The following is a 14,095-nucleotide window of genomic DNA, read 5'->3' as shown; positions in this document are numbered from 1 at the left end:
GTTGAAAGGAGTTAACTTTCTCTAATACCGCTGGGTGTGTGTTTTTAACCTATACGGTATTTTTTCCACCTTTTGTAAACCCCAAATGATAGCTCAGTTGGCCTCACTCACAAATGGGCCTGGACAATATATTTTTAAAATTTGATTATATTTGGAAGGAAGAAGATTTAAAACATAAGAACTTAGTACATTTTTTAAAAAATTGATTTTAGAAAAAAAGGAAGAGAGAGAGAAATCAATGTGAGAAATATCAATAGGTTGCCTCCGCACACATCCCAACTGATGATCAGAACCCGCAACCTAGGTATATGCCCTGATGGGAATCGAACTACAACTTTTTGGTGTATGTGATGATGCTCCAATCAAGTGAGCCATCTGGACAGGGCAGAACTTAGAACATTTTTTAACATCAGAGGACAGCTCATTTATTCATATTTCCCTATATTTTACAATTAATGAGGCTTCACAAGAAAAGGATTTGACATAATTAATGTGCATCGTTAGTGTAGCCCATTCTTTTAGACAGATTGAAAGAAATAGCAAGCTTAAAAATAAAAATTGCTGAAACTAATAATTATGCCTCTATCTTATTTGCAACATATGTGTCTAGTGTATCAGGTTAATATGATTGTGTAATATGCTTGCTTCTGGCATAATTAAGCAATTAATTTCAAATTCTCAGTTTATTAGGAAGGTAAAAGCATAGAAAATGCACACACACACAAATGATATTAAATATAGAATTGTGTCCCCCTACTGCAACCAAATAAACAAATGAGAACTTTCAGTAGCCCAAAATTGAGCCTCAAAGCCATAAAGCATATATAGGGTATCCCCCAAAAATGTACACACATGTTAACAGCTGACAGCTGTTAAATGAAAATGAAGTGTATTTTAATAAGCACTTCCTTTATAATTATCCAAAGGGTGTAATTTTGGGGGACACCCTGTGTATTTATTTGCATTAAAAAAAACTTGAGCATATGTGCTTTTACATACAACTAATATGAAAGCTTAGTTATTCTCACTGGATCATTGTGAGGATCAAAGCGATGCCAAGGTGAGAGTTCTGTGTCAGTGCTGAACCACTAGGCAAACACAGGTTAGTAATATAACTACTGTTATTCATAGGCGCTAGCAAGCACATGAGGGCAGCAGCATGGGACTACAGATACTTCCAAGCAAGGGAAGAGGTGGGGAGACTATAGCAGGCAGCCATGCAAATGCAAAAAGCCCTAAAATATAAAGCCATTTAGCTTGAGTACAAATGGCCTCAAACATTTCAATGTAAGCAGGAATCTCATTGGATTAAAGTTAAGAATTGCTGTGATAGAGTCAACACTAAGCCATCAAGAAAATATTTAAACAAATACAATGCCCTCAGCTTAAAAAAAAAAAGATAAGTACATATTTTTGAAAAATCTCTGCAGAATGCTTTAAAAAATAAAGCTTTGAACCAAGTGAGAGGTAAACCTTTATATATGTGGAAAGTTTAGTTATCTAGAAGGATAAGTGCTCTCGGGACTTCCCATGGCTGAGTTGACTATATATTCTTTTTAATGTATTACAGTTAGTGAACATGTTTTGCTCATCTATTCATCCTTAAATAATAAAAGTCAACTTGTACAATGTATAAAATAGTAGAGACACTAGAGCAGGGGTGGGCAAACTTTTTGACTCGAGGGCCAAAATGGGTTCTTAAACTGGACCGGAGGACCGGAACAAAAGCATGGATGGAGTGTTTGTGTGAACTAATATAAATTCAAAGTAAACATCATTACATAAAAGGGCACGGTCTTTTTTTTTTTTTAGTTTTATTCATTTCAAACGGGCCGGATCCGGCCAGCGGGCCGTTGTTTCCCCATGCCTGCACTAGAGTAAGGTTGTAACCGAGTCTCAGACCCAATGTTAGATGGGCTTGTGTCCAGAGAGGCAAGATCAGGACAATAGAGCTTTCTACTTTAACTGCATGGCCAGTTAGTATGCTGCTGCTGTTTTTTGTTTTGTTTTTACAGTGTGAATAAGCTTTTGTAAATTTTTATTTTCAGAAACTGCTACTCCAAGACAAGGAAACATGTATACTTTGTCAAAAGACAGTTTATCCAATGGAGTGCCTCACAGCAGACAAGCAGAGTTTTCATAAGTCCTGCTTCCGATGCCACCACTGCAACAGTAAACTGAGGTAAACGTTGTGTGGTCTGTGGTACAAATATCCAGCAGCCTGCAGTGTACTTACAACATCACGTCCCTAGGAAAATGTAAATTTTTCCAGATCTTGCTGTCATTAGTTATCACACAACCGCAAAGGGGATGTGTCATGTTCCTTTATGCTTTGCTCAGGTTGGCTGTGACCATCTTCCTTTTGAAATTTTGCTTTCCCAGTTAAATAAAGAAGGGTTCATTTTGTGTGGACATGGAGATCATATAGATAAGGAAAATTAAGAGTTACTGTGCAGCCCTGACCCGTTTGGCTCAGTGGATAGAGTGTCGGCCTGTGGACTGAGGGTCCCAGGTTTGATTCCAGTCAAGGGCATGTACCTTGGTTGCGGTCACATCCCCAGTAGCGGGTGTGCAGGAGGCAGCTGATTGATGTTTCTCTCTCATTGATGTTTCTAACTCTCTATCCCTCTCCCTTCCTCTCTGTAAAAAATCAATAAAATATATTTAAAAAAAGAGTTACTGTGCAAATCAGGACTTTTAAGTTACTACTTTAGTCTAAAGTCTAGAGACGCTAGATCAGGAATCAGCAAACTTTTCCTGTAAAGGGCTAGATAGCAGATATTTTCAACCGTCCAGGTCATGCTGTTTATGTTGTTACTCAACTTCCGATGGAGTGGGAAAGCAGCCACAGGTAACTAAACAAACAGGTGTGTCTATAAACTAGTGGACCTAGCTGTATTCCAGTAGAACTTCATATACTGAAACAGGTGGTGGGAGCTGGAGTTTACCTATGCCTGGGCTATTCCATGTAAGGGGAAAGAAAATAATTTAGAATAATATCAATGTAAAGTCAGATAAATACTCTGTGTATTCTCTGGTGAAACAGAAGACATTACCAGCACAGTTATAAATGTACTCGTTTTCCAAAACTCTTGAAGTAAGTGCATTGAAATGAATGTGGCATTTGGTGTGGCAATAGTCTGAAATACTGAAATGTAATTATTTTCTCAATACAATGTGCATCTTTCAGACTATATCTTTGCTGACTTTAATCAACAATGCCAAACACTCCTCTTTGCAACATCTTTCCCCTTTGTTTCCATGACACCAGAGTATAATGGTTTTCCTCTTAACTTTGAGTGTTCCTTCTCAGAATCCTATGTGGGTGAGTCTTTCTTTGTCCATTCTCCAGATATTAGAGTTTCTTCAAATTCTGTTATAGGCATTTATTCTTTCTCACTATTTATATTCTTTCTTGTTTATCACATCCACATTCATAATTTAAATCATCATCCATGTGGCAATAACTCTGAAATCTGTGCCACTAGCTTAGCACTCTCTTCTGTGTATCAGACATTTATATCTAAATAACTAGTATATCGCTCTAATTAGATTTCTCATAAGTATAGCAAATTCAATATGCCCCAATTATCTTCTCTCTACCAAAATTGTTTCCTTGACTTCATGGTCTGTATGCTACTCTCTCAATAAATAGCATTAATATTAACTCAATGGCTGAAAAATGAAGTTACATTTGACTCCTTTCTCTCCTTCATTCCCTACACCCAAGCAATGACCAAGTCCTATAATTTCTGTCCTTCTTGAGCTCTATACACTTTGCTCCATCTCCCCGGACCAGGTATCTTTCAAGCAAGTATCATCTCTCACCTGTACTAATGTAACAGCCTTTATAGCAAGTCTGCCACCCTGCCTCCATAATATCTCACTACAATCACCACCACCACCAACCTACACAATGCCATGCTTAATGCAAACGATCGTTCTAAAATGTAAATCTGAGGTCATTTTTATGAAGTTCTCCATTTAAAACATAAAATGGCTTCCTCTATAAAAAAGTTAACATCTTAATGTGAATTAAAAGGCACTTAAGGATCATGCCCCTGCTGACCTCCCAGCACCCCTTCCTACCATTGCATGTTACTTTTCATGAGACTGATTTCTTTTTTAGTTCCACAAAATGATTACTTTACTCTCTCATATCTATCTGGTTCCAAATATCATTTCCACTCCTTGTAGGGGTTTTCAAATGCCTCCCCTCCAGCTCTCCACCAGGCTAATACCCAGTAATTCTTTATATTTCAACTGAGACTGCATGTCTTTGACAAAGCCTGCTTTGACCCCCATATATGAAGCAGGTGTCCTTCCTCTGTGCTTGCTCCATCCTTCACACAGTCTAATATAATTGTCCCCAATGTAGGGAATGTGTTAATGTTTGTCTTTCCAACATCTAGTAAAGGCTGACATAAGAGTTCAAAAATTTATTCAATAACTGATATTTATAAAAATCATTGTACAAAGAACCACAAATGCAGAAAGCCAATCAAAGCAAGTATATGGTTCAATAATTATTATAAAGTGGCCCTGGCCAGGTGCTCAGTCAGGTAAAGTGTTGTCCTGATATGCCAAGGTTGTGGGTTTGATCACATACAAAAATCAACCAATGAATGCATAAATAAGTGGAACATACTGTCTCTCTCTCTCTCTCCCTTTCTCACCCTCCCTAAAAAAAATAAAGATTAAAAAAAAACTTTAAAAAGTTATGATATAGTGAACATTTTTTAGCCACTACTAAGGTAAAAAAATACAAAATTAAAAGACATTGCAAAAGGTCCTTCCATGTTCCCCACCCAAACATAATCCACTCTTTCTCTCCTGTGAGTAAATGGTATCCTTTTCAGTATCCTTGCATTTTTATAGTTTTTTACCCAGATGTCCTTTCCTAGATACTATACTTTAGTTTATTCCATGTTTAAAAACTTTGATTATATGGCTTTTAATTTTTTTTAAGCTATAGGTTTTCCATCCATTCCCTTCATGCCTTATAATTAATCTGTGAAGAATCCAGGACATTTGACCTGTAGTTTTCCACATGCTCCTTTCTCCTCTGTATTTCTGACAAATTGTCACCTGAATCTAGATTTTGGTTTTTGTAAAGTAAGGTGTGATGCCTTTCACAAGAATATAGGAAGTGTTGGCAAGAGTACAGTAATCACATATGCCTGTCTGTCTCTTGTTTTGTGATCATAGCAGATATTGAAGCTATATTCATTAAGTGATGTTTGCAAAATGTTGATATTCTATTTTTGTTCTTTCTTTTTCATTACTAATTAGAATATTTGTATAGGAGATGCTTCCCCTCATCTATTATTTGGTTACATGGTGGTAGAGTTAGTGGAGAAAAGGCAGAAAAAAATGTATAGATTTTTCTTTTACTTACTAGTTTTGCCAATGTATCAATTATTTAGTCAACAATATAATGAAATGGTCCCTTATCCTCCTTTAGAAGTAATCAATGTTAAAATGTTTTTAATATCTTTATAAACTCACATTTACATATATTTGATCAGGTTCAATCAGATGCAATTTTTATTATTACGATGCTCAAATTATCCTATCCCTGGAATGTGGATGTCCCTTCAAGTTCTATTCTCAGTCTTTTTGACAAAACCTTAGTAGTCTTTGCTAGTTTCCGTTATCTGATAGGACTAGTTTCATGCTCATCTACTGCCCCAGGCCTGGAATCAGTCATTTCTCCAAGCTCTGGTTTCTTTCAGTGAGAAATGGCATATCAAGACAATAATTTCAATGCTCTTTTTACTGGGTTGGCCACTATTTCTAAAATTTTTAGCATTTAGAGCTAATACAATGATTTTCAACCAGTGTGCTGCAAAAAATTTTAAAACATATAATACCTGACTAGTCAGGGACCCTGATCTCTTTTCCCTTAGATTGTCAAATGAAAAATGACAACAGCCAACACAATAACTGTCTGGTGTGAATTCCTTGTCTTAAACCATTAATATATAAGCCATATAATAGAGTTTCCTCTTTTTGGTCACATAGCGTAATAAGGTTGCATTTGACAGAAATCCTTATATACAAATACTAGATGCCCGATGCATGAAATTCATGCAAGAGTAGACCTTTGCAGTCATGGGCAGCTTCCTGGATCCCTCCCTCACAGCCATGGCAGCTGCAGCTTAGTCGAGTCTAATTAGTACATTACACTTTTATTATTATAGATAGGCACCTGATTTTTTAAAAAGTCATTTGAAGCAAAAAAGGTAGTAATTGATATTACTATTGTTTTTGTAAACCAATCAAAATTATACCAATTTTTTGTCAGATCAGCAAAAATATATTTTTTGGTGTTCTGCAGAATTTTAGTAATTAGTTTATGTATATCATGAGATGAAAAAGTTTGAAAATTGATGAGCTAGTACTATAAATAAAACATCTATATCTATCTATATAAAAGCCTAAGTGACCAACAGGCTGGTAGCTATGACACTCACTGACCACCAGAGGGCAGACACTCAACACAGGAGCTGCTGAGCAACAGCAGCTTTGCAGAGTGCCCTCTTGCACTCCGGGACCCCTTGGGGGATGTCAGACTGCAGGTTTCAACCCAATCCCCATAGGCCAGACTGAGGGACGCCATCTATTGGAGGGACCCCACTCACTCCTCAGATGCACTTAGAGCACAGGTGTGGCTGGCTGGGGAGGGACTGCAGGAGGTTGGTTCTAGTCTAGGGCATATCCGGCCCATCTCGCCCAGTCTTCCCCGCTGGCCACCTTCTAATTAACTTCCTTTCAATGTTCACGAGTCTGTGCACTGGACCTCTAGTGTATCATGATTTTGTAGTGATGTTTCTAAATTGAATTCAAAACTATACTGCTTTTGCTTAGCTTCTTTATGAATCTATACCTCTTCCACTTCATTACTTCTGTTTCTCAAAGACAAGAAGATAACAGAATTAGAATATCCCATATTCATGTGGACAGTAGTTTGGAATAGCAAAACTATCAGCACCACTAATTTGATTATTGAAACATTAAAAAATTGCATTTGCTCTCCAGTCACACCTCATTTTAAAAAAATTGATGTATTATATCTTCCGTGTCATATTACACATCCATTCCATATCATATTATTTCCTTCATTTCTTCTTAGTTTATTGGTAACAGTATAATACATCTTACTACCTATCAGTCCTTATGTTGATGTTTCTGTAGTCATTCTGATTGTTCAAGCTTATTTTTTGTAGATTCCTCAGAAACAGCTCATGGAAACAATATTCCTTGAGTTATTTTTTATTTCTGGAATGTAAGGCTTTTTTAAATTAAAGTATAGTGGACATACAATATTATATTTGTTCCTGGTGTACAACATAGTGAATTGACATTTATGGACCTTAAAAAGTGGTCACCGCAAGAAGTCTAGTAACCATATAAAGTTACTTCAATATTATTGACTGTATTCCCTATGCTGTACATTACATTCCTGTGGCTTATTTACAAGTTTTTATATCCTAATAGCAATTTATCTGTGATCTATATAAGGGAAAGTCAGTTTTGCTGAAAGTAAAATACTTGGTTTACACTTCATTTCATTGAGTATTTTAAGTGCATTATTCTATTTTCTTCTGGTATAATATGTTGTAAATTCTATATAATAAAAGCCTAATATGCAAGTCAACTGAATGACAGAATGACCAGTGGACCAACCAGTCGCTATGACATGTACCGACCACCAGGGGGCAGATGCTCAACACAAGAGCTGCCCCCAGCCGGCAGACCCCAGGCCAGCTAAGCCATGTTCCCTCGGGGGGCCCCCCATTCTTCCCGCCAGTCGCCCTGCAGAGAAAAGCAACTAGCAGCGACAGAGGAAGGCAACCTGAAGTGGCAGCAGGGTCGGGGCCAGCGAGTGGGTGGCCCCAGGCCAGCCAAGGCAGGTGCCAGCAGGGGCCCCCTGATCACCCTGCTGGTCACCCCACAGATCTGCCCTGAGCACCGGCCAGGCCTAGGGACCCTACCCGTGCACAAATTCCTTACACCAGGCCTCTAGTATCTAATAATACTCTAACTTATCTCCTTTGTAAGTCAATGCTCTTTTTTTCTTTCTTTTTAGATATACAAAAGGTTTTTTCATTTTTATTTAAAAGGCTGGTATTTTTATTAGAAAAGTTCTTAACTTTGGTCACTCTGGGTCAATAGTGTCTATTATCTAGTGTGCATATTCAGTTTGTAGTTTCATACATTTTTATATCAGGGAAGTTTCCTTAAATTATAGCTTTTTAGTATTTAGCCTGTTTGGTTGCTTTATTTTCTTCTTTTGGAACTCCTATTATCTGCACATGGATATTTTGTGCCTATCTTTATATTTGTCTTTCAAATCCTTATGTGTTTTTTTCATTTCTGATTGTAATTTTTTATCTTTTTTTCTCTTATTTCTCTTAAAACACTTTCTATTGTGTTTATTTGCTCTTATGGTTCTTTTTAAAAAAAATATATATCTTTATTGATTTCAGAGAGGAAGGGAGAGGGAAAGAGAGATAGAAACATCAATGATGAAAATCATTGACTGGCTGCCTCCTGCACATCCCCCACTGCGGATAAAGCCCGCAGCCCAGGCACATGCTAAGGCTGGAATGGAACCTGGGACCCTTCAATTGCAGTCCGATGCTCTAGCCATTGAGCCAAACCAGTGAGAGCTCTTATGGTTCTTTTAGTTTACTTTTTATTGCTGACATTTTTCTCTTTTATTTCTTCTTATTCCTGACACCTCACTTAAGACTTTTTCTAATTACAATTCTTACATTCTTTCAGGTCTTTTATCATTTTCTCAATGTCTTCAAGCTCATTTTGACATAGTTACAATTTTCACACTTTGAGAACATGTTATTTTAGCGCGGATATTATAATGATCCTACTCTTTTATTTCTTATAACAACTTTGTGTAATATTTGGCTTTGATGCTTTTCTGTTGCTCATTTTTATATGGAATTAGTTTTCCAAAATCTTATAAGGAGGCAAATCCCGGATGGTTTTCCCAACTTCACAAAGCTGCCTCTTCTGGTATTCATATTCTGCGATGGCTTGACTTCTGGGATTTCCTGCCTTGGTTCCTCTCCTCCATGTTAGTCAGGAATTTCTTTTTTAAATTCTGTCATCATTATCCAACTCAATTTTGATTCCGTATCTTTTTTTTCTTCATTGTGGAGTCTTGTTTTAAAAGGATATTCTATGTGTTATTTCTTAGTGTTTGACTTCTGCCACCTCTTCAGTCTTTTCTAGCACAGACCCTGTACTCACTGGCTATTGGAGAGGGCAAAACCCCTCCTGGTTTCAGCTGCTGTGCTCTGATTGGCATGTGATACTTTCCAGGAAATACTGCCTGGCTCTTTTGTGGTCTTATATTTTCCGGTCCATCTGACACCTTCCTTGTTCCCTCTGCTATTACCCATACAGATGCAATTATCATGCTAGTCTCATAGTTGCTGTTGGTTCGTCCTTGATTCCTTGCATCTGGGGGCTGGTGAAGATATCTTGTCACTTAGTTTTGTTACAAATTTTATCCAGGGGTTTTGAGTTTTACTGTCTAGTTGATTTACCTGTTTTTATATGGAGATTCAGAAATATTAAAAAATTATGCTGCTGCTTTGGATTAAATTTGATTTTAATTTTAACAGGTACTCTGTTGATCTCCCCCAAAAGGCCAGATAAATGAGTGCATAGGCAAGCTTTCCAATTCATTCAAAATCCAATTACCAAGGAAATTCAAATAGTTGAAGTTTGTGTGTGCTGTTTAGGATTTATTGAAAATTGCAACTCCTCACATAAATCACTGAGTTCGCAAAGATTAGTCCTATCGTTTTACACCAGCTATAACTACATATGCATTGCACTATAATACCTATTATGCCAATACCTAACATACATACAGCATGACATTCTAAATACTACTAGACATGCATCATGTAGAGTATTAGTGGTAACTATTATCTAACAGGAATGCTCAATTAATAAGCACATTTCTATTGCCAGTAAGGTAATTGGACTGACTCTCTGACTCATTCTTGAAATAAATAATTTCCAAATCCCCTATGAATTTGCCGGGTATATATGGAATACTAAATTTTTTCTTTTGTTCTTTTTGGCAGTTTGGGAAATTATGCATCACTTCATGGACAAATATATTGTAAACCTCACTTTAAACAACTTTTCAAAGCTAAGGGAAATTATGATGAAGGTTTTGGACACAAACAGCATAAAGATCGATGGAATTGCAAAAATCAAAGCAGCTCAATGGACTTTATTCCTAACGAAGAATCAAATATTTGTAAAAGCAGTGGAGCACACCCCCTGATACTTGGAGATCTTAAACATTTAGATGCAGATGACAATGAAAGGCAAAGGGATGATTTGAGAAAATTCAGGGAAAGGGGAAAATTAAAAATTATTTGGCCCCCTTCTAGAGAGATGCCTAAGAAAACCTTCCCCCTTGAGGAGGAACTCAAAGTGACTAAAGCTAAATGGCCTCCTGAAATGACAACCCCTACACCCACTGAATGGAAAAGCGAATCACTGATGGAGCACATGAAAACTCTGGAAAATAAAGGACAAGAGCAGGATAACATTTCTTTCCTGCAGTCCTATCTGCAGTCCATCCATATGTGTCAGAAAGAGGCTGTTATAGGAATCAAAGAAAAGGAAATGTACAAAGCAAGAAAAGATGAGAAGGATGGAAATAAGAATGTGCAAGATAAGCTGAATGAGGCTGAAGAGACAAAGAACCAGAGGAAAAGTGAGATGGATCTTAATGCCAACAGTAATGTGGTTGTGCAGAGTGCTGAGAGGGAGAAAAATGAAAAAACTAATGAACCTGAGGGTGCGGAATTTTTCCAGGTTACTAACACTGATGGTGAGGTGGTGCCACAAAATCACAAAGAGAATTTGAATAAGAATAATAATAACAATTATGTAGCAGTCTCGTCTCTGAATAATTGCAGGCAGAAGACAGCTACTTTAGCATTTCCTAATCTATTACCACGGTCAGGTGAAGCAAACTGCACTGCAAGTGAAGACCAAGCTGAAAATTTAGAAAATGCATCTAGAATCTCAGAGTTACTTGGTATATTTGAATCCAAAAAGACTTACTCGAGGAATGTACTAGCTCTGGCTCTCAGTAAACAGGCAGCCAAGGCCACTGCGCAGTCTGGCCCCAAATCAGGCCTCACTGGTGGGTTAATAGTAGAGGCAGAAAGTTCAATAGCCTCTTCTGACACAAACATTTTAAACATCAAAGGAAACCGTTCAAATAACAAAAGCCTACACTTCTTCTTTTCTAACACTGTGAAAATTGCTGCTTTTTCCAAGAAGAATGAGAACATTTTTGAGCCTGATTTAATAGATTCTGTAGATCAAATAAAAAATATGCCATGTTTGTACCTAAGAGAATTTGAGAAGGACGTCAAACATTGGCAGCATGACGACACAATAGGCGCAAGCCACATCAGTGGAAACACAAGTTTCCATGCTCTGAGAAGGGGATGTGCAGCTCAGCCTATGTTTCCCAAAGTGGAGGTCCAGTCTGAACAGCTCAGCGTGGAAGAGCAAATTAAAAGGAATAGGTGCTACAGCGACACTGAGTAGAACAACTCTGGCCACTTTCGGTCCACACTCAGGCACTGAGACATAGCCTTGTCCTGATATAAGACTTTTGGGATTTTGATAAACTTTTGTTGAACTTGTAAATGTAATGTTCAGAAATCTCGTATCTACCACGATGGGATATTCATTGTATGACATTATATACTATTTTCCATAATCGGTTGGAATCTACTTTTATTCTGAATAGAATGAAGAGATGAAACACTATGGCTACGTTTTCCTGTCAAATGGCACTTAAGCATATCGCTCTGTTTTTGAACATGCCAGATAACATCATTGGTGTGATTCTATACTGCTGATATTTATTACAATACTTATACTGCCTTTATAATTTCTGCTGAAATAAAATTAAATTACCTGAGCTGCAAACAAAACCTCTTCTGTTACTTTTTTCCACATATGTTGTCATTCTAAGTATATACATTTTCCGTGATTTAGGAAGTATTTGTCTTGTGGCATTTATTTAATACACACATGCACGTGTACACATACACACACACACACACACACACACATAATCCTGGAAAAAATAAAATACTGAACCAAAGCCACAGTATTATTAGAAAACATAAAATTTTCTTTCTCATTTTAAAAACAGAAGGATTATCATAGTTCTTTAAATAATTGCCTATGTTAAGTTATCATGGAACATGTCTATAGCCTTTAATGAAAAATATCAGTGTTCCTCTAGAATAATGTAGAGTCTGTACTCAGAAATTAACTGAACTGAAAAGGTCTCAGGCTTTATTTAAATAAATTATGCACATTGCACATTTTATTACTTACTATATGCAATAGACAAATATACAAACCATACAATATGCCCTGTCAGGCTAGATGCATCACTTTCCTTGGATGACATATAGGAGTTTAAGAAAACTCAAATATGCTTAAGAAATTCAATACTGTTTTATTTAGGAATGGGTATTGCTTCACCCTAATTATGACAAATTTTCCAGCAAAATAAATAGCATTTTTAAGGACCTAAAGTATAGCTAAATACACAAATCAAAACTAAGTACATTTTCTTATTGTTGCAGACAGTTTGCTAAGGCTGCCATAACAAAGTCCCACCGACTGAATGGCTTAAAAAAAACCATCAACTTATTTTTTCTCAATTCTGGAGCCTATAACTCTGTGATCAAGTTGAGAGGTTAGTTTCTTCTTCTGAGGCATTTCTACTCGGCTGGTAGATGGCCATCTTCTCTCTGTACATGGTCTTCCTTTCACATGGCCTATGTCTAGGTTTCTTTCTCTTATAATGACACCAGTTGGATTAGATTAGGGCCCACTTTAATGACCTCATTTTACCTTAATTAACCCTTTATTAACTATCTCCAAATATAGTCATGTTCTGAGATACTAAAAGGTTAGGACTTGAATATATCAATTTTAGGTGGACACAATTTAGCCCCTTAACAGTAGTAATCACATTTTACCTTTAGGTGTGGTTTAAAATACATGTTTATTAATATTATAAAACAACTTTCCAATCATTTTTTCACTTTGGATTTATATCACAGAACTATGTCATATATAGATAATATACATATAGAATCTATATATATAATATGCAAAGTGTCCCTACAGGAGTTTGACCGGGAGGCTAGGAGTTTGATTGCTCGCTATGACATGTGCTGACCATCAGAGGGCGGTGCTAAATGAAGGAAGGCCGCGGCCAGCAGCTGGTAGCTGGGGAAGGAAGGCCCCAGCCGGAAGCTGGAAGGCCCCGATCAGCCCTGATAGCTGGCCAAGCCTAGGGACCCTACCTGTGCACTAATTTTGTGCTCTGGGACTCTAGTTAGGCTATAAACACTAATATTTCCAGGAAAAAAATTCTGTTTCAAAAGAATCAAGATAAGCCTATGGTAGATCATATGCTTTGCCAGAGGAGGCTGTGTAATGGCAGAGCTTGGCACATAAGGAGTTTTGCATTATTTATTCATGACTAGGACTTCCAATGAATCTTACAAAAATGTTCTATTCCCCAGAAAATAGTGCTGAATTGCCTTTTACAGCTTTCACACAATCAATCCCTGTTGCAGATTTGGGGCTTTGGGCAGTGCCTTCTTTGGATGGAGACAATGGTTTTCCCATAGTGCAATGAAACTGCAGAATGCAAACCTGCCACCAGTTTTCTAGTGGTAATGTGCACCTGGCATCTTTCCACCCAAACTAACAATTTTCTATAAACATCTCTAGAGTAATTTCTAAGGGCACATTAATTTTTTAAAGAACTGGAAGATAGAAAAAGAGTACTTTTTCTGCTGTGTTTTGCTAGTTCCTAAACGACTGGCTACTATCCAATTGAGTAGAAAAGTTTTCCCATTGCTAAGAAAATGAGCTTATAGAAAGACAATCACAGATGTTGAAATGAAAGAGAAGTGCAATACTTTTTTTCCTCTCTCTCTGGAAATGTTATTAAGAACTAAGGGCAATTTCCAAATCTAATGTAAAAGTT

The 14,095-nt window shown here is 37.1% G+C and overlaps 1 protein-coding gene across 2 annotated transcripts in view; it reads left to right on the top strand.

Moving 5' to 3' along the window:
* Positions 1–12,000, top strand: part of XIRP2 (xin actin binding repeat containing 2) — a gene marked incomplete at its 5' end in the record, with an annotated part of 257,546 nt that extends 245,546 nt beyond the window's left edge. Inside the window, 2 exons of one of the 2 annotated variants that reach the window (XM_081095195.1) lie at positions 2,049–2,182; positions 10,125–12,000. In XM_081095195.1, coding sequence (XP_080951321.1) covers positions 2,049–2,143 — 95 coding nt within the window. In that variant the 3' untranslated portion in view covers positions 2,144–2,182; positions 10,125–12,000. The remainder of the gene's footprint in view (positions 1–2,048; positions 2,183–10,124) is intronic. The other variant, XM_081095194.1, reaches the window with a different exon arrangement.
* Between the last annotated feature and the right edge of the window lie 2,095 nt (positions 12,001–14,095).

This window comes from Myotis nattereri (assembly GCF_964212035.1).
Source record: "Myotis nattereri genome assembly, chromosome: 7".
Classification (NCBI taxonomy): Eukaryota; Metazoa; Chordata; class Mammalia; order Chiroptera; family Vespertilionidae; genus Myotis; species Myotis nattereri.
Note: the sequence above shows the minus strand (reverse complement) of the source record. Positions and strands in the feature narration are given on the sequence as shown.